The 26,858-nt window shown below is 36.6% G+C and overlaps 2 protein-coding genes across 3 annotated transcripts in view; one reads left to right on the forward strand and one right to left on the reverse strand.

The window, feature by feature from the left end:
* The window catches only part of LOC123701220 (multidrug resistance protein homolog 49-like), a 29,743-nt gene extending 14,163 nt beyond the window's left edge, over positions 1–15,580 (forward strand). The window contains exons 4-24 of one of the 2 annotated variants that reach the window (XM_045648620.1): positions 322–515; positions 921–1,065; positions 1,374–1,474; positions 1,780–1,951; positions 2,325–2,449; positions 2,734–2,923; positions 3,290–3,511; positions 3,865–4,106; positions 4,528–4,615; positions 4,982–5,190; positions 5,645–5,817; positions 6,415–6,695; positions 7,399–7,550; positions 8,085–8,199; positions 8,361–8,610; positions 9,149–9,344; positions 10,087–10,249; positions 10,974–11,168; positions 12,585–12,794; positions 13,388–13,534; positions 13,944–15,580. In XM_045648620.1, the coding sequence (XP_045504576.1) occupies positions 322–515; positions 921–1,065; positions 1,374–1,474; positions 1,780–1,951; positions 2,325–2,449; positions 2,734–2,923; positions 3,290–3,511; positions 3,865–4,106; positions 4,528–4,615; positions 4,982–5,190; positions 5,645–5,817; positions 6,415–6,695; positions 7,399–7,550; positions 8,085–8,199; positions 8,361–8,610; positions 9,149–9,344; positions 10,087–10,249; positions 10,974–11,168; positions 12,585–12,794; positions 13,388–13,534; positions 13,944–14,183 (3,810 nt within the window). In that variant the 3' untranslated portion in view covers positions 14,184–15,580. The remainder of the gene's footprint in view (positions 1–321; positions 516–920; positions 1,066–1,373; positions 1,475–1,779; positions 1,952–2,324; positions 2,450–2,733; positions 2,924–3,289; positions 3,512–3,864; positions 4,107–4,527; positions 4,616–4,981; positions 5,191–5,644; positions 5,818–6,414; positions 6,696–7,398; positions 7,551–8,084; positions 8,200–8,360; positions 8,611–9,148; positions 9,345–10,086; positions 10,250–10,973; positions 11,169–12,584; positions 12,795–13,387; positions 13,535–13,943) is intronic. The other variant, XM_045648622.1, reaches the window with a different exon arrangement.
* A 2,601-nt stretch (positions 15,581–18,181) lies between these two features.
* LOC123701287 (probable pyruvate dehydrogenase E1 component subunit alpha, mitochondrial) lies at positions 18,182–26,606 on the reverse strand. Its single transcript, XM_045648709.1, has 8 exons — positions 26,409–26,606; positions 26,251–26,325; positions 25,768–25,936; positions 24,945–25,168; positions 23,098–23,269; positions 21,529–21,678; positions 20,860–21,035; positions 18,182–19,326 (listed from the first exon to the last, which is right to left on the reverse strand). The coding sequence occupies exons 1-8, from the start codon at positions 26,460–26,462 to the stop codon at positions 19,147–19,149; spliced, it is 1,200 nt and encodes a 399-aa protein (XP_045504665.1). The 5' UTR covers positions 26,463–26,606; the 3' UTR covers positions 18,182–19,146.
* Between the last annotated feature and the right edge of the window lie 252 nt (positions 26,607–26,858).

Raw genomic sequence — 26,858 nt, forward strand, 5'->3', positions numbered from 1 at the left:
TTTAACCCAGTATCCTCCACTTAAAATAAACGTCTTCACTATTTAGTATTTTCTATGACAGTTTCGATTCGCAAAACCATGGGAGCTCTTAATACTCCTGTTCGGCTTGATCTTTGCGTCTCTCAATGGCCTGATGGTGCCGGTCGATGTGATTGTGTAGCAAGTTCCCTAACTATAAAAAGTGCTTGGAAATCGCGACTAAAATGTACCATTCCCTAATCCCTTGTCCCTATACCTTGACCTTTATTAAAAAGGTTCGCTTTAACCCAGTATCCTCCACTTAAAATAAACGTCTACACTATTTAGTATTTTCTATAACAGTTTCGATTCGCGAAACCATGGGAGCTCTTAATACTCCTGTTCGGCTTGATCTTTGCGTCTCTCAATGGCCTGATGGTGCCGGTCGGCGTGATCGTATACGGCGAGTTCACATCGCTACTGATAGACCGGACTGTGATGACTGGGACTTCTACCCCCGTGCTGCTTATATCGTGGTTCGGAGGTGGAAAGCAGTTGTAAGTATTAGTAGAATGTAGTAGTACTTTCTTGTGTTTGATTTTACGGACATTTAGTATTTAAAGATTTTAACGGATCAGAATGTAGTAGTTTAGTGGTAGTTGGTAGATTGATGTGTAGTATTATATGTGAGGGTAGTAGTAGAAATAGTAATATTATGAAGAAGAATACTATTTGCTGTGAAATTGTTGTTAATTAGAGTAGTCGTTGAATTTAATGATTGGGATTAATGTGGGAAATGATATAACAGATAAATTAATAATTTGGGTAGAAGTAGAGTTTAATATTTTGTATGAATCAGCATAGTTTTAAATATGCATATCGATATCTCCATGCAGCATTATGTTATCATATAGTCTTTTAAACTATTGTACAGGCATTTATAATAATAATTGAATCTCTAGAACGAACGCAAGCGCCGAAGAGAACAGATTAGCGTTGATTGAGGATTCCGCAGCTTTCGGCCTCGGGTGCTTCGCCTTCTCTGTCATCCAGTTCATAGTCGGGGCTATCAGCGTCGATCTGTTTAATTATGTCGCTTTAAAACAGGTAAAAATCTATATAATATGTAAAATTGAGATAAAAACTAGTTGATCATTTGCTTTTTTTGTGAAATCAGATATTATTGTATTCAGTAATATCTTTTTGAAAAGGAGGATTCAGTTTGTTTATTCTAGATAAAAAATTGCTATTTCTATCATGTATTTAATAATTACTAGAGGTGGTCGCAATTAGATCATGACCATAAACAAAAAACCCTGTGACTTTTTTTATTTTTATTTATTTAATATCTTTTGATAATGTCTTTTTAATACTTACCTATAATACTACTATTCTTAATTCTTTATTTATATTAGATCAATAGGCTAAAAGAGAAGTTCTTGCAAGCTGTAATAAGACAAGACATCACATGGTACGACCTGAACACTTCCATGAATTTTGCAACAAAAGTATCAGAGTAAGTAACACTTTAAGTATTTGCATGCATTTTGTATTATTCTATTTATTTAACTTATCTGTAAAAAAATCTCTTCGTCATTTTTTTTCTCTGTAAGGATTAAAGATATCATGTAGCTACTAGATAGTAGAAAAATTTACTCATAAAAATATTCTTGGAGATTCTCATTTCTGTACTTAAGTTTAAAAGTTTCTTCTTTGTCATATTATATAGAGCATACTTACCTACTTTTTATTAGATATTTTATAAATAATTATAAAGCATTGAAAAATAAAAATTTTAAGTCATTATTTTTTTCCCTCCAGTGACGTAGAAAAATACCGCGAGGGTATAAGCGAGAAAGTGCCAATGCTGGTGTATCTCGTGATGTCATTCGTGACGGCCGTCATAATATCGTTCGCGTATGGCTGGGAACTGACGCTCGTCATTCTGTCATGCGCGCCCGTCATTATAGCCACTACTGCTGTTGTTGCTAAGGTAAATAGTTGATATATATTGGTTTTCTTTAAAAAATAACTTTTATTGTATAAATATGTGAGAAATACCCGGGTTATAAGCGAGAAAGTGCCAATGCTGGTGTATCTCGTGATGTCATTCGTGACGGTCGTCATAATATAAGAAAGAAAAAATGAAAATAAATCATTCACCTATGCCTTGCTACTACGCCGAACTGACACTCGTCATTAAATAGACCATATAAAAAGATTAAATTGCCGGTCTGTATAAATAAAATCAAAATAATTAACAATAATATTTATACATATTTATTTCTATTCACTAGATTCAATCGTCACTAACAACCCAAGAGAAATAATTAACAGTAATATTTATATTTATTTCTATTCACTAGATTCAATCGTCACTAACAACCCAAGAGCTAAAAGCGTACAGCGTAGCCGGAGTCATCGCAGAAGAAGTATTATCATCCATAAGAACTGTGGTCGCGTTTGGCGGTGAAGAGAAGGAAATTGAAAGGTATGTTCTTGTGAAAAAGATATAACCATTTCTTGATATTTTGCATGAAACGAATTAATTCTAAACTTATCTAAGCCTGTGAAAAACTAGATTGCGTGTAACTTTTCCGTTAATTAGCTGTCGCGTTACGGAAAAATGCACTATTTACTTATGATGCACTATTTACTGTCTCATTTGGTAGCACAGGAATATTTATCGAATTATATATTATATAATTTTGAGGACACCTGTTTTGCTAAAGTTAAGAATGCAAATTTTTACCAAATTACTTTTTATTACAATAGATATTCGAAACGGCTGCACCCAACCCAATCCATGGGTGTTCGAAAAGGTGTCTTCTCCGGGATAGGAAGTGGAGTGATGTGGTTTATCATCTACGCGACATACGCACTCTCCTTTTGGTACGGGGTCGGGTTAATCTTGGAGAGTCGGCAAGAGGAACAGCCTGTATATACACCAGCTGTTCTGATGATCGTATGTATTTAAAATCTACTGTATTTTTATTATCTGTGATAAAAAAAGTTGTATTGTTTTGTGGAATCTCAATTATAGTTAAGATGCCCGAAAGAAAAATTAGCAAATTCGATTTTAAAATAATCTCCCAAGAACGCGCATTATGTTTCAATTAATAAAGAAACTGTAAACATTATTACTAAATAAAGCTTTTTGATTTCAACTAGTCTTCAACTATTAATTTACTCGCACTGCTGCCGATTTAAAAAAATCTATGTCAATTCAAGCTATCATCTTGCTGCAAATACCATGCAAATCAGAAGTGTTTAGTTCATATTTTATTACCATATTTACATTCCACAACCCAAACAATCGATATATTCACAGATATTCTTCAGCGTCCTACAAGGTGCTCAAAACGTTGGGTTAACAGCTCCCCACTTAGAAGCAATGGCCTGTGCAAGAGCCTCTGCTGCTTCCATCTTTGCTGTACTAGATAGAAAGCCTCGAATCGATAGCCTTTCCACTGAAGGCACTAGACCTGAACTTAATGGGGATTTAGAGTTAAAGGACGTGTACTTCAAGTATCCGGCGAGACCGGATGTTCAGGTAAGGTTGGACATATCGAGATTAAATTAGTGTGGGATTTTGTCTTAGTACTAAAAAAGCTGCTGAAAAGACAATTGAAGTGTAAGCATTCATTCAGGTTAGGTGTGTGAATGGAAAAAGATGATAATACTCGATAATTGTACACAAATAATAATCACTATTGCTTTATACATGACATCACACATCACATCTTCCAAAATTAATTGAAGAGATACTTAACATTTAGCAGTTTCTGTTTTTTTTTACTATAAGTATTGAGTGACAGAAACAAAAAATGACAGCTATCTTATATTATTTTTCGATATAGACCAGTACTTTTAAACACCGTTAAAACCCAAATTACACAATTCCAGGTGCTAAACGGCCTATCCCTCAAAATAAACCGGAACGAAACAGTGGCCCTAGTGGGATCTAGCGGCAGCGGCAAGTCCACAGTACTGCAGCTGCTCCAGCGCATGTACGACCCGGACGCGGGGGCAGTGACCGCGTCGGGGCACGACCTGCGCAACGTGAACGTGAGGCACTACCGGGGGCACATCGCCGTCGTGGGGCAGGAGCCGGTGCTGTTCGCGGGCAGCATTAAGGAGAATATACGGTGAGTGAACAAATAAGAGATGTAACCGGAACGAAACCGTCTTAATATCAAATTTCATAATATAAGAATGTCAGTCACGCACATCACGCGAATGCGAATGCAGCTAAAAAAGTTTATCTTCAAAAAAGAAAGGAATATTCTTTTAAGACATGTATTACGTACAGTTACTTACATATTTTGTAAAATTAAATTGTAATACTGAAATGATTTAAAAGAGCAACTATGGAGTTTTTTGCCGATTCTTCTCCATAGATACTGCTTTCCGAATCGGTGGTAAATGTTAAAAATATGTATTGACGTTTCAAAAGTGCTTCTCGAAGAAGTCTAATTGAATAAATAAATGTTTGAGTTTGAAAATAAAAAAAATAAGTGAGCGTCTGCAAGTTTTAATTGAGGATTTATAACGTGATATTTTTTCCAGAATGAGTAACCCGTCTTGTACTGATGAAGAAATAATAGTAGCAGCTAAGCAAGCATACTGTCATAGCTTTATCAAGAATTTACCTAATGTAAGTAACTTTGTGTCGAGAATTTTATCCGTGTAAATGTAATCTGTAACTTAAATTAAAAAAATGTGTAATGTTAAGAAGACGGTAACGATTATGCTGAATAATTATTTTGACGATAAAGATAAAAGGCTCTTTGGCGGACAGAAGCAGCGTTCTGCATTCATACATTCATTTCTGACTGAATAAAAACAACGTTTAAATCATTTTTCCAAAATTAATCTGCAACTTGATAATGACGATATAGACCATGTTGATTATGATTATATTGACGAAGATGATGATTGTGATAATAATGATGTTAGTGGTTGAGATTACAATGGTGGTAATGAGCACATTAATTTCAATGAAAATAATAATACGATACAGGGCTACGAAACAATGATAGGCGAGCGCGGTGCCCAACTCTCTGGCGGGCAGAAACAACGCATCGCTATCGCACGTGCTCTAGTTCGTCGTCCCAAGATACTTATACTCGATGAAGCGACTTCTGCGCTTGATTCGCACAGTGAGGCTAAAGTACAAAGGGCTTTGGATGCTGCTTCACATGGTCGGACTACGATTATGGTCAGCCATAGGTAATGTATAGGTATACTATGTGGTCAGACATCGAGGAATATGATGTATGATGTGCTCTGCTAAGTTAGCAGACATGATAAAAAGAAATTATAACGCGTTTAATTTAACGACCACATTTTTCTATCGATAACTTTGGTCGAGTAAAGATGTCTAAGAAATATTGTATCAGTATTTTATAACGTCATACAATCACGCTCTAACATTCATGTCACGATCAAGCATATAATCTCATCACTTCATCAGCTATTGATGCTGTTACATACGTATTTTTAAAATATAAATTCATAAGATGATAAACAGGCACCTGATCAGACTTATCAGAAATAAGGTTATAACTACAAATATATTTTCTTTCCTTTATAAATTGAGCATTTTTTACATATACAAACCATTTGTTCTTCTGAATATCATTTTATATTTTATTTTTCTCTTGATCGATGATGCTAATTTTAGGTTAGCAACAGTACTTAACGCAAATCGTATAGTATTTATCGAGAAGGGAGAAGTAGTAGAAGAAGGGACTCACGAAGAACTACTAGACCTAAGAGGGCGCTACTACCAGCTTGTATTGCAAAACGAACCAAGCATTGCACCCAATCCCAACGCGCCTGAAGAACAAAAGAAACGTGAGTGAAGTACATATTGAAATGCCATCTCCTTTTTCCTAACTAATACACTACCTTATCCTTAGTTACTTTCCCAAAGTAATGTCGTTTTGTATGTATAGACGATTTGATTGTTTTGTGTAGTACGATACTATTTGAGTCACAGTATTATACGCACTTTAAATTTAGCAATTGACCAACTCTATGTACAGAGAGTTCATTGTTAGTTGCAAAAACTGTAAACTGAGTTCGTTTGCTTTGTTTTATAATTATATACAATGCAGTTTTGTAATTGTAGCTGAAAATGTTAAAAAACGTCAATCGTATCTTGACTAAGATTAATCATATTTTTCGAATTTTAAGTAGGTATTGCGCGTTAGTTTGTAGTTTTAAACAATAATTACAGCGTATACAATAGATTCTTTTGGAAAGAAAGCCAGAAGAACAAATGCACATGCAATCAAGAAGAACCAAGATACCGCGAAATTTCCTTTCCCGTCCTCAATCCTTCTACTACCAGAGTCCAGAATACACAAGGGAAAAGTGAACCTCAACCCGATGGCACATTTGTGGTTTTCTTGCACCCAACAGTAGAACTAACTCTCTATAACCTTGCAGCTAACTTTGATCCAACCGCAGATACGAAGTTTCGTAGAGCGAAACTTCAGAAGCTGGAGTCTGTTGATTCCATCAAGAGTTCGTCAGCTGATGACGATTCTGGTTCGGAAGACAGTGTTGTTGTTGATGAAGCACCGCAAAAGGACTTCGAACCAACAACTTGGCAGATATTGAAGTTATGTGAGCCTGAGAAGTGGTTGATGCTTATTGGTGTGTTGGCGGCCGTTGCTGTGGGCTCGTCGTTTCCGTGCTTCGCTGTGCTGTTCGGTGAAACTTATGGTGTAAGTGCTATTCTGTGTATTTATTTATTTATTTAACTCTTTAATAGTTGTACAGTTAAGAAACCCTATAACTGCTTACACATAGAGCAGAGTACAACTATTTTGGCGGCCTTATCACTTAATAGTGATCTCTTCCAGGCAACCGCGGTAAAAGGTAAACAAGCAAAATAATCACTAATTGGCGGGATGAGAACAGAAAAAGAATAATTATTAATTATTAACTACAAGAATATGTATATGTTTTGCAATGCAGGTTATCCAGCATAGAATATCAAAACCGCACCTTTATAATTAATTGTAAAATAATGTGTATCGAATTGAATGTCATTAAGTTTTTATATGTGAAAACTAGATTTCCGCCTGCGGCTTCGCCCGCGTTTTCAAAGGAAAACCCGCATAATTCCCGTTCCCGTGGGATTTCCGGGATAAAAGCTATCCTATGTGTTAATTCAAGCTACCCTCTATATGTGTGCTAAATTTCATTGTAATCGGTTCAGTAGTGTTTGCGTGAAAAAGTAACAAACACACACACATCCTCACAAACTTTCGCATTTATAATATTAGGATCTTCGAAATGGGTCGCATAATTTTTGCAGAATTTATCACTTAGTAGATTTTGTCCACAATTAAAATAATAAATTTTCAAATAACATTAATTTTCTCAGCAAACAAAAAGTTTACTAATTACAATATCTTTTTCCAGCTTCTAGAAAGTAAAGACGAGGACTACGTTCGTTCAGGAACGAACGTGATAGCGGTGCTTTTCCTCCTCGTCGGTGTGTACACGGGCTTCGGTATCTTCTTCCAGATATTCATATTCAATTTGACAGGCGTTAGACTTACTGCACGACTCAGGTAATATATTTTTTTTTCAACAATATAATGGTAATAATATATATAAAATATGTTAAGTGTTTTTTTTAAGTTACAAACTTATCCTTTACTTATCATTATCCTTTCTCTTATTTTCCCCATCCCGTTCCTGTACCGTTCTTTTTACTGTTTCTGTATTTTTTCGGTAATATGGCAGTCTGTTTTTTATACAATAGGTATTTCTATAAACTAACTTATATTAAATTTATATTATACCTTTTTCTAACGTTCAGAACGACGTAGTCTTTAGCCTACTGCTAAGTTCTGGTGTCATGATGTTCTTTAGTTCGAATCCCACCTCTATATCTTTATTTATTTTTAAGTGTAGATACAAGGTTTTTTATATTATTTCATTTGTTTTGTGTTGTTTTAAGTTTTATTAGTTTTTAAGTTTTCTTTCTTTAAGTATGTATGTTTTGTTTTGTATCTGTGTGGTTTTGTTTTTGATCAATAAATGTGTGTTATGTTATGTTATGTTATATCAATAACAATAAATGTCATATTCGCATGTACAAGGGTGGGCGCGTTCCGTGCGATGCTGAAGCAAGAGATGGGCTGGTTCGACGACTCGGTCAATGGTGTCGGTGCGCTCTGTGGGAGATTGGCTGCTGATGCTGCTGCTGTGCAGGGGGTTAGTATTTATTTATTATAATGTTATAAATAAATATATTATATTTATTGTGTCTTGTTTTAATACAGGTGAACAATTATACACAATCCCGCCACGTAATTGAATTTTTTCTATTCTCTAAAAATTTTGCAAACAATTTTCTTGCTTTTCATAACACACAGGCGACGGGCACACGCATCGGCGCGCTAATGCAAGCCACAGCGACCATATTCATCGGCATCTCCCTCTCACTGTACTACACGTGGAAGATGACACTCGTGTCATTGGTGTCGGTGCCGATGGTGATAGCGGCTGTAGTACTTGAGAGTAGAGTGTTAGCTGAGGGGATAGCTACTGTTCGCGAGGCGAGCAATCGCGCGAACACGATAGCGACTGAGGCGATTACGAATATACGGACTGTGTCTGCGTTCTGTAAGTATTTGTATTTATAGTTAACTAGTTTATCACTTGCTTTTACCTGGGTATTTTTTAAACAAATTATCTTTATCTAAGTAAGACTCAATACACTTGAAAACATTAAAAGCCATTCTTGAATTATAAGTGGTGCAACTAGCACTTTTTATATTAGTTTTTGTCCTTATAGATTAACTGTCTGTGAATATACATATTTTGTAACGTAATAATATACTATTTTCCACTAAAAGCATTATAAATACATATCTTAAAATGTTTAGTGTAGCTGTGTAGGGAGATGAAATTAAAGATAGCGGCCAATTAAATTTTATATTTCTTCTAAATTACACAAAAATATACTATTCTAATTTACTACTACAATACGTGGGTCGGTGGCGAGAGTTACGGGACAACTGGGGGCGACGCTATGTGACTGTGCGACGCGGCCGAAAATCCTGCGTCAGCACAGCACCTACAAATGAAACAAATAGATGAAGATTTGAAACATTTAACAATTTGCCTAGGCAAGTCATTAAGTTGTAATATACCTGTACAGGTGGAGAGGAAGGCGTGCTAGCCCGGTACCAAGCGGCGGGCGCCAGCGCGAGCGCAGCAGCGCGCGGGTCGATGCGCTGGCGCGGCGCCGTGTTCTCGTTCGGGCAGACCGCGCCCGTCGCCGGCTACGCGCTGTCGCTGTGGTACGGCGGCGTGCAGGTCGCCAACAAGGAGGTGCCCTACAAGGATGTCATCAAGTAAGTAATATGGCCGTGTGGGTTGTAACGTTGTTGCTGGCAAGCAGCTGGCGTTAGTGCAAACGCAGCAGCGCGCGGGTCTTAGGCCGGTTGCAGAGCTTCACCGACCATCAGTGCGTACGTCAGTCGCGCTTGTCATATGTATGGAAATACGCGTGCGTATGGTCGGTCTAGCTATGAACGGTTTTATTAATTTCCATACATATGACAAGTGCGACTGACGTACGCACTAATGACCGTTGAAGCTCTGCAATCGGCCTATGCGTTGAAAACTAAAACTTTTTAATATGAAAGCATGTATGACAGTTAAAAGTTAAAAAATATTAAGTGCTATGTATCTTTGAAATACGCTTCCAAGTGCCATCGAAATCCATTCAGTACTTTTTTTTTAAATTTACAAGTTTCACTTTAGTAAAATTTTTCTTCATATACTATTTAAACTCAAACTCAAACATCTTTTAGAAGCATTTTCGGATCGTTATTACATATACACATACATTTACCACCGATTCGGAAAGCAGTAACTATGGAGAAAAACCGGCAAAAAACTCCATTGCTCTTTTAAAATCATGTTAATATTACAGTTTTATTTTACATAATATGTGACTTATATCTAATTACATAATATATCATAATATGCCAAAGAACTGTTCTGTGGTTCTTACGCGACAGTCTTCCATAGATTTTCATCTTCCATGTATTAACGCTGAATTCTTGAAATATAACGTAGTACATAATACAGGGTGTCGGAAGCGCTAGTGTTCGGCGCGTGGATGATGGGGCAGGCGCTCGCGTTCGCGCCCAACTTCGGCGCGGCCGTGCTCGCCGCGGGACGAGTCATGACGCTGCTCGCGCGCAGGCCAAGAGTGGAGACCACGCATGCGCCTTCTGTGCCCGAGAACTTTGTGAGTGCGATGCATACCTTATTTATTTCTATACTAGCTTTCCGCCCGCGGCTTCGCCCGCGTTTTCAAAGAAAAACCCGCATAGTTCCCGTTACCGTGAGATTTCCGGGATAAAACCTATCCAATGTGTTAATCCAAGTTACCCTCTATATGTGTGCTAAATTTCATTCAAATCCATTCAGTAGTTTTTACGTGAAAGAGTAACAAATATCCATACATCCATACAAACTTTCGCCTTTATAATATCTAGTAGTAGGATATGCTACAGTCAAAACCCTGAACCAGTCAATAACCTTATTGACCGGTAAAATTAGTCAATAAGGTTATTGACTAAGGGTCTTGACTGATTTAAAATCAGGCCCTTAGTCAATAACTTTATTGACTAATTGTACCGGTCAATAAGGTTATCGACTGGTTAAGTTTTGACTGTAACATATTATATACTTTATTGTACATGAATACCAAACAGAGAATAACAGAATACAATAATTTCATAAGACACAAACATGAAAGCACAAACGTACGAAAACCCTTGTTGGTTTTGAAGTATTTTTTTTTAATTTGGTCTGTACGTGATGTATATGTGCATGCATATATTCGTGCGTGTACTTGCGTGTATATGTTCGTGTTTACGTACGTATTTGCGTGCGAACGTATGCGTTTCTTCAAAACTAAATTATATGAAAACTACTAACAATACTAATTATGACGTATCCGACACCAGGTAGCCGAGGGCAAGATCCAGTACAAGCACATAAAGTTCCGCTACCCGACGCGGCGCGAGGTGGAGGTGCTGCGCGGGCTGTCGCTGGTGATCCCGCGCGGCAAGCGGGTCGCGCTCGTGGGGCCCAGCGGCTGCGGCAAGTCCACGCTGCTGCAGCTGCTGCAGCGGCTCTACGACCCGGACGACGGCGCCGTGGTGAGTGTGCAGCGCTGCAGCGGCTCTACGACCCGGACGGTGCCGTGGTGAGTGTGCAGCGCTGCAGCGGCTCTACGACCCGGACGGTGCCGTGGTGAGTGTGCAGCGCTGCAGCGGCTCTACGACCCGGACGGTGCCGTGGTGAGTGTGCAGCGCTGCAGCGGCTCTACGACCCGGACGACGGCGCCGTGGTGAGTGTGCAGCGCTGCAGCGGCTCTACGACCCGGACGGTGCCGTGGTGAGTGTGCAGCGCTGCAGCGGCTCTACGACCCGGACGGTGCCGTGGTGAGTGTGCAGCGCTGCAGCGGCTCTACGACCCGGACGACGGCGCCGTGGTGAGTGTGCAGCGCTGCAGCGGCTCTACGACCCGGACGGTGCCGTGGTGAGTGTGCAGCGCTGCAGCGGCTCTACGACCCGGACGGTGCCGTGGTGAGTGTGCAGCGCTGCAGCGGCTCTACGACCCGGACGACGGCGCCGTGGTGAGTGTGCAGCGCTGCAGCGGCTCTACGACCCGGACGGTGCCGTGGTGAGTGTGCAGCGCTGCAGCGGCTCTACGACCCGGACGGTGCCGTGGTGAGTGTGCAGCGCTGCAGCGGCTCTACGACCCGGACGACGGCGCCGTGGTGAGTGTGCAGCGCTGCAGCGGCTCTACGACCCGGACGGTGCCGTGGTGAGTGTGCAGCGCTGCAGCGGCTCTACGACCCGGACGGCGCCGTGGTGAGTGTGCAGCGCTGCAGCGGCTCTACGACCCGGACGGCGCCGTGGTGAGTGTGCAGCGCTGCAGCGGCTCTACGACCCGGACGGTGCCGTGGTGAGTGTGCAGCGCTGCAGCGGCTCTACGACCCGGACGGTGCCGTGGTGAGTGTGCAGCGCTGCAGCGGCTCTACGACCCGGACGACGGCGCCGTGGTGAGTGTGCAGCGCTGCAGCGGCTCTACGACCCGGACGGTGCCGTGGTGAGTGTGCAGCGCTGCAGCGGCTCTACGACTCGGACGGTGCCGTGGTGAGTGTGCAGCGCTGCAGCGGCTCTACGACCCGGACGACGGCGCCGTGGTGAGTGTGCAGCGCTGCAGCGGCTCTACGACCCGGACGGTGCCGTGGTGAGTGTGCAGCGCTGCAGCGGCTCTACGACCCGGACGGTGCCGTGGTCAGTGTGCAGCGCTGCAGCGGCTCTACGACCCGGACGGTGCCGTGGTGAGTGTGTAGCGCTGCAGCGGCTCTACGACCCGGTAATGTAAAAATATAACTGCTGCAATCAGAAAGACAGTGAGGTAAACTGCACTTCCAAGAATCAAAAGTGCGAACATGCGACACTGTCAACTTGCTGTAAATTCGCTGATTCATCAAACGGTAAGTGACGTGTCGTAAACCAATTCACTACTAAGTTACTAAAATATACTCACTTTTCTACTTGCAGTACCTGGACGAGCACAGCATAGTGGGCGACATGCGTCTATCAACACTACGCGCGAACCTCGGCATTGTCTCCCAGGAGCCCGTGCTGTTCGACCGCACGATAGCAGAGAACATCGCGTACGGGGACAATTCCCGGGACGTGCCTATAGAGGAGGTGGTCAAGGCGGCCATGGCGGCTAATGTGCACACGTTCATTGCTGCGTTGCCAAGCGTGAGCACTGTTTTTTTTATTATTTACTAGCTTTCCACCCGCGGCTTCGCCCGCTTTGATTAATACCTAATAAATTATATACTAAAATCTTCCTTTTGAATTATCTATCTCTTATAAAACCGCATAAAAATTCGTTGCGTAGTTTTAAAATTTTAAGCATACATAGGGACAGAGAAAGCGACTTTGCTTTATACTATGTAATGATAGTAGTAGTAGTGAGTGTAAAATAAAAATAAATTAAAATCTATAGTATTTTTTTTATTTTTTTCTACGTGCAAAAATAATCCTGTCGGTTGAGTTGCCTGGTTGTTGTGCTATTCCGCCCTTTATAAAAGTAAAAATTTAATACTTGCACTAAAACGATATGTTTTAAAGATGCTCCTATATTCAATGCATCTCCTAAGTTGAGTTCCCTGGTGTAGATCGATAAGGCGACCTCCTGTGCATTTTAAATTATAAATATTTAATAAGGCGACCTCAATATAAATATTTAACTTTTAATTTCTATCCTATACGGTGGTCAATAACTCAGGCCCCGGAACCACAGACACAATAGAAAATAACGAAATTGTAAATGATCCGTTTACATCCAGGGCTACGACACACGTATCGGCGCCCGCGCATCCCAGCTGTCGGGCGGGCAGAAGCAGCGCATCGCCATCGCGCGTGCGCTCGTGCGCAACCCGCGCGTGCTGCTGCTGGACGAGGCCACATCTGCGCTCGACACGCACAGCGAGAAGGTGACACACACACACACAGATATACACAGAGATATGCACACAGATATATGCACACAGATATATGTACACAGACGTACACACAAATATACATACACATAGAAGATATACACACAGATTTTCACATAGATTTGTACATTAATACACAGACATAATATAGACAGAAGCAAAACAGCAAGACAACACACAATCAACAGACTTATAAAACGAGAAAGGGAAGTTTATTGCTTACACATAAATACTTACGTAAACAGACATACTGGTTGTAATTTAAATATTCCAATAATATTTTTGGGACCACCCCTGTTTTATTAAGAAGTTAAAATGTAGTACGAACCATAAAAACATAAAACACTATGTCAAAAAATCGTCATACATCAGCTGTCATAAACCTTACTTTTTCCACCCACAGGTGGTACAAGAAGCTTTAGACCGCGCTAGCGAAGGGCGAACCTGTCTCATAATAGCCCATCGTCTAGCGACCATACAAAACGCAGATATGATCTGTGTCATCGATAGAGGCGTGGTCAGTGAGATGGGAACGCATCAAGAGCTCATGGCCCTGAAGAGAATATACGCACGATTATATGAATTACAATGCGGTTTTGTGGAAGAAAGTGAAGAAAATCTACGCGAGGAAGCTGAAAACTGAATTTCCTATATTCTCACAAAGAAAAACTTTCACATATTATATACTCCCCGCAAATATCCTCTTATATGAACATTATCTGCCCAAAAAACCCATATCCTTTTCTCTGTATGCACTGAAAATTTCCCCATTGCAATATCAACGTTCAAGCTCAAGTTCAAGCAAACATGCGTCTTACATATTTTAGATTTTTCCATGACATTTGCGATGTTTAAACTTAAGTTAACAATATTTGGGTATTTCGGGTAATATCCGAGGTTGTTGCATCGAGATGACTTGTTTTTATTAAGCTTGAATAAGTTTTTTACACAATATGACAATAATTGTAGAACACTAAAAATTAATATTTCAGGATAATTTCAAACTTGGGAAAAACCCAAACTTGTCAGAAACTATGGTCAGTTGTGTTAAAGATTTGGATTTGACTGCAATAGAAATATATTTTAATTAAGTCCTAATCTGTAAATTTCCCAATGCATACATTTTATACTAGGTAAGAATATAACTATATAACAAACACAGTACCTATGATGAAAAAAAAGGATACCAAGCGGAAATAATACTAAAATTTTTCTTGTCGCGTCTCAACTCGAAATAAAACTTGCGAAATTGTATTTGTTTCAATATTGTCTAGTCAAAATTATTTTGTATAACATTAAAGATAATAAAGAACCTATGAAACATTATTAACGTTTTCTATGCACTTTAAAATTTCATAATGAGACAATATTTTAATGCCTTTTATTGCATAAACTTTTAATTTCAGAGTTTCTTTTAAAATAAATACTCAGACTAGAAGAATGCTTTTGATCGTTTAGTCCTGAGTTTACTACCTACCTAAATGTAGGTTAAAAAATAAGAGGTAATAAAAGCATAAAAGGGAAATACAAAATCTACATTAAAAATTTGCAACATTAGAATAAATTTAAGTAGTAAGTACCTATAGGTAGTAAATTTGTACCTACATTTCAATACGCCGAAGCCAAAACTGCAAGTTCTTAAGGATTTCAGAAACCTTAATGAATATCAAGCTTACTAAATAATTAAATATAGGCTATATACTTTTGTATTTCAAATAATATTTTATATAAAAAATGTAATATAAAGTTTGTAGCGAATGCTTTAATCATATCGTGCCTTTCATTTAATCATGTGTCTTAATTAATGCCTAAATAGATTAGGAAAAAATTTGTCCATTAACTGTTGGTAAAAACAATAAAAAAACATTTGCTTTAAAAGTTATATGCGTGTAATTAGCATTTCTAGTGTTAGGAGAATGTTTAAAATCGTGCTCAATAACAGTATTTGTAAAGAATATTTTTATATTATACGTAAATAATCTGTTTTTGATTAGTTTAATAGTTATTTGTAAATAAATATATTAAAATCCTAAGTATCAACTGTTGTTTTATTTTATTCTCTGAACCTACTTACCAACCAAATCCATAAAATTTGAAAAATTCTGTAAGATTAAAAATGAGAAATTTTTAAAGCAAAGAAAATTCGATCACGTGGCAGGCGTTGTCCCGCGTCTTTCGCCATACCAGGGCAACGCCTAGCCTCCGTGATCCTGGCAAGCAAAGGACAATGTATTGATACAGCTTGAGTTACGCATCTTCCTCGCACAGCTACTTTCCAGCGGAGCATCTTACTCACACCGCTACATAGCTTAGCATTTATTTATTTATTTATTTATTTATTTATTAGGGTACATCGACAGATCACGCATACATCATTCCTTAATAATAAATACAAAGTAAGAATATTCTAATGCTTGACCCTATTATAGATGTACACAGCATTACAAGAAAAACTAAAGATAAATGTAGTCAATGAGGATGTTTTATACAACTAAAGTAAGTATATTACCTAATTCAATATTGCTTAATTCTAAAACTTGATGTGATATGATCCGTGCACTTTTCGTTTAAACATTGGCAAACTATCGTGAAAAATATCAAGGTTCGGAACTTTAGTGAGGTATTCATTGTAGGTTCTCAATAAGCGAAAAACTGGTGAGTTTGAACCGAGAGTTGTTCTACAAGTTTGATAGAAACGTTCACAAAGTTTATAGATATTACATTTTCGTAGCACATCTCTGGTGGAAAAGCACCCTTATGCAGCTATGCTACGAGAAATTATTTAGAAACTATGTGACCGTTTATACTGATGCTATGCTATGTAGCGGTGCGAGTAAGGTAGGTACTAGGACAATGCGTCGCCGCAAAGAAGCTGCGCGTAGAAGATGCTGCATGGATAAAATATATGATTGGTGGATAACACAATATGAATATCAAATTACAAATGCATCCGTATCGTAGCATAGCACTGGTAGGAAACCACCCTTAGCACGCCCTTAGTATTGGAAATGCAAGTGGTGTCTTTTTATTTTTGGGGCAGCCATCGACCAAACCTTGTTTTTTTTATATAAAAAAAACTGTTATAACTTATAAACAAAACTTACTATGACATGTAGAACTTTGGAAGTTTGCTATTTTATGTTTTACATTTTAGATACATAGAATGGAATGCGTTTTCAGTAAATCGTTGGTTTTATTAAATAAAAATTGGTGGTGCTTCTAATTATCGCATCGTTCAGACTGTGTTCATTATGTAAAGTGTATACACTATACATATCATAGTAAGATTGGTTTATTTCAGTATTTTATATTTAACAAAAACAAAGTTTGGTTAATGACCGCCAGAAAATAAAAAGGCGACATTTTCTGGGATTGCTTTGTTTCCTGGGACACCCAGACCCCACGCCATCTATTGACATGATTTATCAACCAACCGAATCATTATGCCAATAATTGGCAACTATAATTATTATAGTCGAGCCAATTATAGGCAACATTTGACGTCTATCAATTTTATCTTCGAAGAGAGGTAACCTGCTTAAAAACATCGATTAAAGTGAATTAATCGATACGGATTTGAAACATTTGTCAATCGAATTTATTAATTTATGATGATTTTTATTCACAAGTAATCAATGCATTCGATTCTAGATGTCAGATTTCGATTTTTAGAGTAACGTCTCTGGTATTTAAAAAGAAAAAAGGTTTATTGACACAAAATTGTAGCGACGTTAGTTCTTGAATTCAGATATTATTTATTGTGTTTAGTAGGGTTTATCAGTAAAATGAAATCTTAAAATTACTTGTATCGGTCATTATTATTAATATGTAATCATAATTGAAAAAAGTTAAGCAAATATGCAGTTCTAACAAAACTAAATATCATGTTATTCTATGTCGTCGTTACTAGGTTACGTTGTTGAATTTTGTTGAACTGTCAAATGTTGCCTATTAAAATGGCTCTACTTTACCAATAATTACACATTACAATCAATCAATTCATTTTATCAATGGGTCGTGGCGTTGGCGTTGTAGAATTTATTAATTAAATATTTTTTTAATACTTGACCGATGTTTTCTATTCTTTAAATAAATCTCATTTATAAAATCATATGTAAGCTATATAAATAAATATTAATATTAGATATATTACAGAATCAAGTTTTCCTAATTTTGTGATTTTAAAGTTTTACAAGAATACCTTCCAAATCATCCATGACAGGGTTTAGAAATAAAACAAAATATTAATTCTATATATTTATTTTAAATAAATAATTACCTATTACATACAACTAAAATGTGCGAAACGATACAATATTTAAAATGTTGGCAGTACACATGAACATATAACAAAATAAATGTACATATAACTAAAACAAAAAGAATAAAAACAAAAAGAATAAAAATAAATGATAATCTCAAATAAAATGTATATCTTATTTAGGGAGTGTAAAAGTAACATTTACTAAAATATGTATTGATAATGGTAACATGATAAATATTTCCAATTCAACATTTTTTTTACAATTTAAAAGATACTATATTCCCTCTAATACTTATCATTTTAATTTTAATACAATATTACCCTCAACAAAAAAAAGTAAAAGAATAGTGCAAGGCAAACAGAAATTGAAAACTACAACCATTTCAAAATTACTATATGCTAGTTTTATTCCGTCTCAAATTTAAAAATGTATATTTTCTGGTATTGTCCAATTGCAACTTTTCAGAAAATTATAAATTCACAAGATTCATTGTCTATGATGATTTAAGAAATTATTCTTTGTAAAAAGTGGCCATTCAACTAAAAAGTAGGTAACGTAAAAATTGACTCTTAAACTCATTTTTAATATATCTCTCATACTTTCCTAGTTACATTCAAACAACATAATATTGAATAAATAGAGAAATACGCACAAAGTTGCCAGATACAAAAATAAAAACGGACACTTTTTACAAAAGGAATTACGTATGTTTTTATTACTACATAATATATCGATTTTGAACCAAATAATTTTCAACTCAAATTATTTTTCGAACACATTGAATGTGTTCATTTTATTCAACGTATAAAAAGATTTTTTTTTTAATTTGAAGAAATGAATGCTTTATTTTTATTTGACAGATGTCATTAACCTAACAGGAAAGTACGTATGCATACAGCCGGTATGTATAAGAGCGGAGCGGAGATGAAACAACCAATAAGATTCCAGCACTTAAACATAGATAAAGCTTTCTTATTTTTATAACAAGAAACTGTTTATCCTTACGTCGCTATGGTACAAATGTCCAATTGATATATTTACTATACGATTATATTAACAAATTTCACAGTGGAGTAAAATCACGTAGAATTTAACAATTCTTTTCCCATCGACATTCAAAAACAGAAATTAATATCATCACGTTTTTCACATTAAAATCTTTATAAAAACGATCCCTCACTAACTTAACTGGTGGAAAAGACGAAAATAATAACAGGAGAATAGGCCTTAAAGTTATACACTCGCTCCACAATAACCATTTTCACTATCGAGTTACAATCGAGTCACCGTCGAGTTTCTTGCGAGTTACTATCGAGTTTGTCTCCGCTCTAGGTTTTAAACTTAATTCCGTGGTACAACTTCAACATGTTGTAAAGGAGCGGCCGGGTGGATGCCTCTGATGACATGTTCCAAGTTATTATAGTAGATATCGCCGGAAAGCTCCTCATTGCCAACTTCAGCCTCGGTTTTCGCCTGTTTCGTCGCGTCATCTACCTCTTTGCGTACTTTTGCGTCGATTTCCTGTGAACGAAATAGATTTTATATTAAACTAGCTTACCGCCCGCGGCTTCGCCCGCTTTGTCTAAAACCTAATCTATACTAATATTATAAAGAGGAAAGGTTTGATTTTTTGTTTGTTTGTTTGTATGAATTGAATAGGCTCCGAAACTACTTGGCAGATTTGAAAAATTCTTTCACTGTTGGAAAGCTACATCATTTCTGAGTGACATAGGCTATATTTCATTTTCAAAAAAAATAGGCATCCTTACTAAAATTACGATAACGTAATCCAAGGTGTGAAAAAAATATCAAAAAACTACCTTACATCGCGTGCGCTGCGAAAACTATTGATGATAGAACAAAATGATATACTACATTTTTTTAGAACACACCATTATCTACAAAAAATCAGCGGCAGCATATCTCTAACTATTACAGTCATGTCACAATAAGCGTTTTTTTATTGAAAAAAAGAAATTAAAATACCACCGCTACAAAAAGCTCTTTATTTGTACCTTGGTATTAACCCTTATCAAAATAAACGATGTATTATTTAAGACTGCTTCAATATCTTTATATTACTTTTTGAATTATTCGATTCTGACAATCCATTCAAAAGATATCACGAGTTAAAAAAAAATTAAAAAATAAACTGTATTCGGCTAGCTATGCGTTGTAGGCGTCACTCGGGCAGGGGTACGGGAGGGGGGTTAAGATCACGAAATAAACTTGCCGCGCGGCTTACTCGCGCGGTCGGCTCCCTACGTGATGGACGTGTGCGGAATTTACGCTTGATAATAATTCTACATATTGAGGGAACGGGAAAACTCTTTCTTTCAAAACGCGGGCGAAGCCGCGGGCGGACAGCTAGTAAATTATATACTAAAACCTTCCTCTTGAATCACTCTATCTATTAAAAAAACCGCATCAAAATCCGTTGCGTAGTTTTAAAGATTTAAGCATAAAAAGGGACATAGGGACAGAGAAAGCGACTTTGTTTTATACTATGTAGTGATTGACATAACATTCATGAAACCAATGACGGAATAATATATTATCTTAATAAATATGTTTGTAGCATTTGTGTGATTTCTAAATATTTTAAATACGAATCAACCACCTTTTTTTGCCATCATTATCTGCAATCAGTCATCCTATCCTACTAATATTATAAATGCGAAAGTTTGTGAGGATGTGTGTGTGTTTGTTACTCTTTCACGCAAATATTACTACAACCGATTACAATGAAATTAAGCACACATATAGAGGGTAACTTGGATTATCACATAGGATAGGTTTTATTTGGCGGGTTTTTCTTTGAAAAACGCAAGCGAAGCCGCGCGCGGAAAGCTAGTAAGACTATAAGCAGATGAGGTGTCTGCACGAGATTTACTTTACTTCCAACAGACTATGCTTTTCTCCTTGAAGCGGCCTAATGTGATCAAATCGAAGCCGTATGGACTTCAATTTGATCACATTAGGCCGCTTCAAGGAGAAAAGCGTATTCTGTACACCCTAGCCATTCTGAGTCCTTGTTAAGTTACTAAAGTTCACCTTAAGTTGATCCGGAGTGACCAGTTCGTTGGACACAATCTTCTCCTTGAACGAAGTGATGGGATCCCTCGTCTGTCGCACCTCCTGCACCTCGTCGCGGGTTCTGTACGACGTGCCCGGGTCAGACATAGAGTGACCCGAGTAACGGTATGTTTCCATCTCCATTACTAGTGGTCCTGGAGATGCGAAAAAGTATTGAATGAAAAAAAATTATGTATTGCATACGATTGGACATGATTTAAAAATATTGTAGCTAAGCTACATATAAACAATACTCAAATGCAAACTTTTATTTATAAAACTAGACTTTGTTTAGGAGCATTTGAATCGTCAAAATACAGAAAAATAATAATTTACCACCAGTTCGGATACAGTAGAGAAGAACTGGCAAGGAACTCCTTAGATGCTCTTTTAAAAGCATAACAATGTAAAATAAATAAATAAATAAAATTACATACTAATACATAATACATATATTAAATTTATGATCATGCCAGAGAAGGCATGACTGCCAATATCAATAAGAGTGATCTCTACCAGGCAACTCAAATGTAAGTAAATTAAAACATATAATATACAAATTAAATTTCCATTTATGTACATTCAACAAAATCTCTTGATAAACCTTTTTGAAAATAAGCAATAATTACAATAAACATAGAAACAAACCTTTCCCGCTAGTACAATAGTCGATAGCGTATCTAGTTGCTTCCCGTGTAGCGATGACATCCATACCGTCAACCCAGATGCCGGGAATGTAGTCGCCTCGCGAATAGTACTCAGTGCTAGCTGACGAACGGTCCACGCTTGTGCCCATACCTTGATAAATTAATATTTTATTAGCTTATAGCAATGGCTCATTTAAAAATTGAAAAAAATATTTATTTGGATATAAAAGATCTTCTTTCAAGTACTTAAGATTAAATTTAAAAAAAAATCATTCAGATTATAGTACCTATTAACATTACACAGTACATTATGATCAATAGGATTAGAGCAATAATGAAAAATGTTCCAATACAGGAATAAGAATATAAGGAATATTCTAAGAAATAAATAATTACGTCTTTAAGGGCCGATTTTTCAATCCTTGGTTAAAATTTATCCGCCCAATAAAGTATTACACGAACATTTTAAAATGTCACCAGTAAACTGTCATATACGGACAATTAGAATACATTTTTGAAATGGTAGTTTAATACGATATTCGATGAATAAGTTTTAACCAAGGATTGAAAAATCAGCCCTCAATAATTATAAACTTTTAATAAAATAAGTATTTTTATATGCAAATGTGTAACTGTTTTTATCCTTAACTAGCTTCCGCCCGCGACTCCATCCGCGCGGAAAAATTAAAAAAACATTAAGATTTTTTTTCTACATAGTTTTCCGCCATAAAAAGTATCCTATTTTATGCCCAGGATAATAAGGTATAATTGTACCAAGTTTCATCGAAATCGAAGCGTTAGTTTTCACGTGATGCCTTCACATACAGACAGACAGACAGACGGACAGACAGACAGGCAGACAAAAATTTTTTTAATCACATATTTGGGTTTGGTATCGATCCAGTAACACCCCCTGTTATTTATTTTTTCAATATTTTCAATGTATAGAATTAACCCTTCTACAGATTTATTATATTATTACTAGCTTCCGCCCGCAACTCCTTCCGCGAAGAAAAATTAAGATTTATTTATTTTCTACGTATTTTTCCGGGATAAAAAGTATCCTATTTTATGCCCAGGATAATAAGGTATAATTATACCAAGTTTCATCGAAATCGAACCGTTAGTTTTTACGTGATGCCTTCACATACAGACAGACAGACAGAAAGACAGACAAAAATTTATTTAATCACATATTTGGGTTTGGTGTCGATCCAGTACCAGCCCCTGATATTTATTTTTTCAATATTTTCAATGTACAGAATTGACCCTTCTACAGATTTATTATATGTATAGATATAGATGTATGTATATGTATAGATTTCATGTGCCCAATTGATTTCCTATTTAATTAATAGTTATTATAATAATTAGCAAGATCTGCATTGTTACACATAATTCAACATCAAAATCACATACCATAAACCATCTATGATCTATTTGGTCACTTAGATTAGAACAACTATAAAAAGAATGTAACCAGGGACCCCATGAGAGAAGTTAGTTAGTAGTTAGTATTTTAACTAATTATGCAAAAACAAAAAAGAAAATAAATCAATATCACACTAACCGTATCCATTATTCTCGCACACAAACACGCAAGGCAAGTCCCACAGCTTCGCCATGTTGTACGCTTCGAACAGCTGTCCCTGATTGGCCGCGCCGTCTCCGTACAGCGCGAACGCAACACCGCCGTCACCGCGGTACTTGTGCGCGAACGCTAGACCCGCGCCGAGCGGCACCTGGCCACAGATAAGAAATAATAAATGTCAATGTCAATGTCAAAAGTAAATGTCAATGTCAGATTGTAAGTACAGATTATAGAAAAAAATGAAGTGTCAAATAGACTGTAAGCACAGATTATAAAAAAAAATGTGAGAAAAGAGAGAATACATAGTGAATCAAAAAGGATGAGATTTTTCTAATTAACCGACTTCAAAAAATGAGGAGGTTATCAATTCGGCCGGTATGTTTTTTTTTTTTATGTATGTACACCGATTACTCCGAGGTTTCTGAACCGATTTACATGATTCTTTTTTTGTTCGATGCGGTATGGTGTCGAATTGGTCCCATAAAAATTATATTCGGATAGGCCCAGTAGTTTTTATTTTATGGGCATTTTTGCAAGTGCAAGTTTGAAGTCGGTTGTTTTTAACGCAGTTATCACTTGTTGATTCTTAACACTACAGCGCACGCGCCCTTTTTTTTAAGTTAAAATGAAATTAAATGAATAGATGGGAATCTATAAATAAATGTTGTGTTTGTAATGGATAAATAATTCAAAAACAACTGTCAATTCACTACTGTAATTTCAACACTTCGTTCACTATAGTCCTTTTCAGCTAGGATGATTCCTGTGACACTTCATTGTGTTCCGAATTACGTATTTTATGTTTAGAAAGCAAAAATAATTTTAATGCATAATATTTTTATTTTAAGGCGGCATTATTACCAAAAATATAAAAATTAAACATCTTAAGCTACTAAAACAAAAACAGTATTGTTTAGTTTAATATAACGAAAAATAAAATAAAATAACACAAAAAAATAATACCTACGCAATTCGTGTACGTGAAATCGAGCGTTGAAAAATTATAGAGTTGGAAAATCATATAATCGACGCCCATCTTGTGATCGTTTGTCAATCGCGTCAATCGTCTGTACGAGTCCGTCAGCTTTGTATACAAGTTGCATTTTTTAACCGACTTCAAAAAAAAAGGAGGAGGTTATCAATTCGGCCGGTATAATTTTTTTTTTTTTTTATGTATGTACACCGATTACTCCGAGGTTTCTGAACCGATTTACGTGATTCTTTTTTTGTTCGATGCGGGATGGTGTCGAATTGGTCCCATAAAAATTTTATTCGGATAGGCCCAGTAGTTTTTATTTTATGAGCATTTTTGTCTGTAGGTATTTGTAAATTTTGCAAGTGCAAGTTTGAAGTCGGTTGTTTTTAACGCAGTTATCACTTGTATATTGATACTTTACGTGGTATTGTGTTATTATTACTAATTGTAATTGTTCACTTTTTGTCGCTGTTGTTTGCTAAGATTCCTTAGTTAATTGTTGGCGAAATGCCGAAATAACTGATTTTGGTCCTTTATTCAAATCGATTTCATTTCCATATAAAATATTATCGATTATCGGAAACAATTGATACGATTTCAGTAAAGGCAATCTCTACACGTGTCAACAATCGATGTGTCACAGGAATCATCCTAGTTGAAAAGGACTATAGTTTAAATGATTTGCATACATTTGCTGTGTTATTAATATCAATGTATATCTATGTATTGCTTAATAAAGAGGCTGAGCTATAATTGAAGTTGGTCAACACAAAATATTCGCTTGCAACTTCGACACTAACTAATTGATAAATTTCTTTATCAAAATATACTTAAACCGACATCCACACACCTGCGCACCAACAATCCCGTTGCCACCAAAGAAGTTCCTCCCATACAGATGCATGGAACCGCCCTTGCCCCTCGAGCACCCGGTCCTTCGCCCCGTCAGCTCGGACAGCACGCCGAGCACGCTCACGCCCATCAAGTGGGTCCAGCCGTGGCAACGGTAGGCTGTTATCACTGTGTCCACGTCCCGCATGGCCGCTCGCATGCCTACTGCTACCGCTTCTTGTCCTGAAAGCGATTGATTAAAACATCTATTTATTTGTTATTGTCACAATGATAGTTACAATACTCCTACAAAACGACTGGACAATTTCTCGTGACAATCTGTGTGCTTGTTGGGTAGATCTAAAAAGTTTCATTTAAAAAAATAAGAAATTTGTAAAATTTCATCAAATTTCATCATGATTTAATTTCATCTATCAGTAAAAATTTTTAATCTTATTAATTTGTCTTCACAATTGATATATCTTATCTTTGCCATGTCTTAAAAATCTGGCTTATCAGCACATATCACAATATTGTAAATAAGATATTTTTGATTACCAACAATAACTCACTGCGTAAGATAAATCAAAGAAAATATAAAAGAAATCTGCTATTTTCTACCAAACATTAGAATTTATGTACTAAAAAGCTAAAAAATTATAGATTACAAAAAATAAAAACTTTTTTAGTAATTTAATCCTTTGAGAAATTTAATCCGTTCAAAATCCATTGCATAGTTTTAAAGATTTAAGCAAACAAAGGGACATAGGGTCAGAGAAAGCAACTTTGTTTTATACTATGTAGTGATAAAAAGTAAATTAAAAAGGAGACTCATAAAATACCTGAGTATAAGTGACAGAATCCACGGATGATCTTTTCCTTGTACAGATTGCCGGAAGCAGTTTCAATCCTGCGGAGGACGGCCAATTTCTCATACAATTTAAGTGCATCTTCCGCTGTGAGTGTTGCTGATGTTGCTGGGCCTTTATCCAATTTATGGAGTTTATAAGGCTGGAAAAAATATAATAAAAAAGCTTATAATTTCACAATCAAAACTATTTATTTCTGGATAATTTTCGAATACAACTTTTTGAAATACTTAACTATACTGAAAATCTTGTAGGCTAAGAATTTTATCAAAACAAGTTCAAAGGAAAACATGACAAACTTGACATTTTGAAGGTTATGTTACATAATGTTATATAGCAACCAATTTAATTAAATATTAAAGCAAACAGTTGTGTTCGGATTTATATAACAAAAACTTCAACACAATCATCCCTTCACTATCATAAACCTAAAATATAACGAAATAAATCCGGTACCTTGATTTCGAATGTAGATTCCGATTTCGTACTATAATTTTGTTTTGAAGCAACAAAAGCTGGGGCGGCTGTTTTCTAAAAAGTTAAAAGTAATATGATTTTACAAATTTATCAAACATATGGAACCAAACAAATTTTTGGGCAACTTTTTAACCTACCGTAACCGTAGAGCCAGTTATAAACTTTGCAGCGGAGGGAATTAGCTTACTCATTTTTTCTATTATGGTTTCTATGAAGCCCAGATTTATTAAGTGATCCAGTAAAGGATCACCTTCGTTAAATTTTGTTTAAAAATCAAGATATTTAAAAACCAACCCCAGTATCGCTGTTCGTTAATGACATGAAGTGACGGTCAACATTGCTTTGACACTTGTTAATGTCATTTTTGTCATTTAGAGGTCATTTACAAACGTTTTGAAATATAAAAAATAAATAAATTGATAGATTCCTTATGATAATACAAAATAAAAAATATTGAAAAAGGTAAACAATGTCTTTTCTGCTTAGTATTTATTTAAAAAAATCTTGTTTTTAATATTGAGATATACATATTATGGAGACGACACCGCCTACATCACTTATGTTCCGCTCAACATACGCCATATGGC

Source organism: Colias croceus, chromosome 21, assembly GCF_905220415.1.
Source record: "Colias croceus chromosome 21, ilColCroc2.1".
NCBI classification, from domain to species: domain Eukaryota; kingdom Metazoa; phylum Arthropoda; class Insecta; order Lepidoptera; family Pieridae; genus Colias; species Colias croceus.

Excerpts from the sequence above, each read along its gene's own strand:
- LOC123701287 (XM_045648709.1), bottom strand. The coding sequence starts at position 26,462 with ATGAGTAAGCTAATTCCCTCCGCTGCAAAGTTTATAACTGGCTCTACG. Across the intron at positions 25,937-26,250 it reads AATCTACATTCGAAATCAAG|CCTTATAAACTCCATAAATT; the intron begins GTACCGGATTTA and ends TATTTTTTCCAG. Across the intron at positions 21,679-23,097 it reads GTGCGAGAATAATGGATACG|GTATGGGCACAAGCGTGGAC; the intron begins GTTAGTGTGATA and ends TAATTTATCAAG.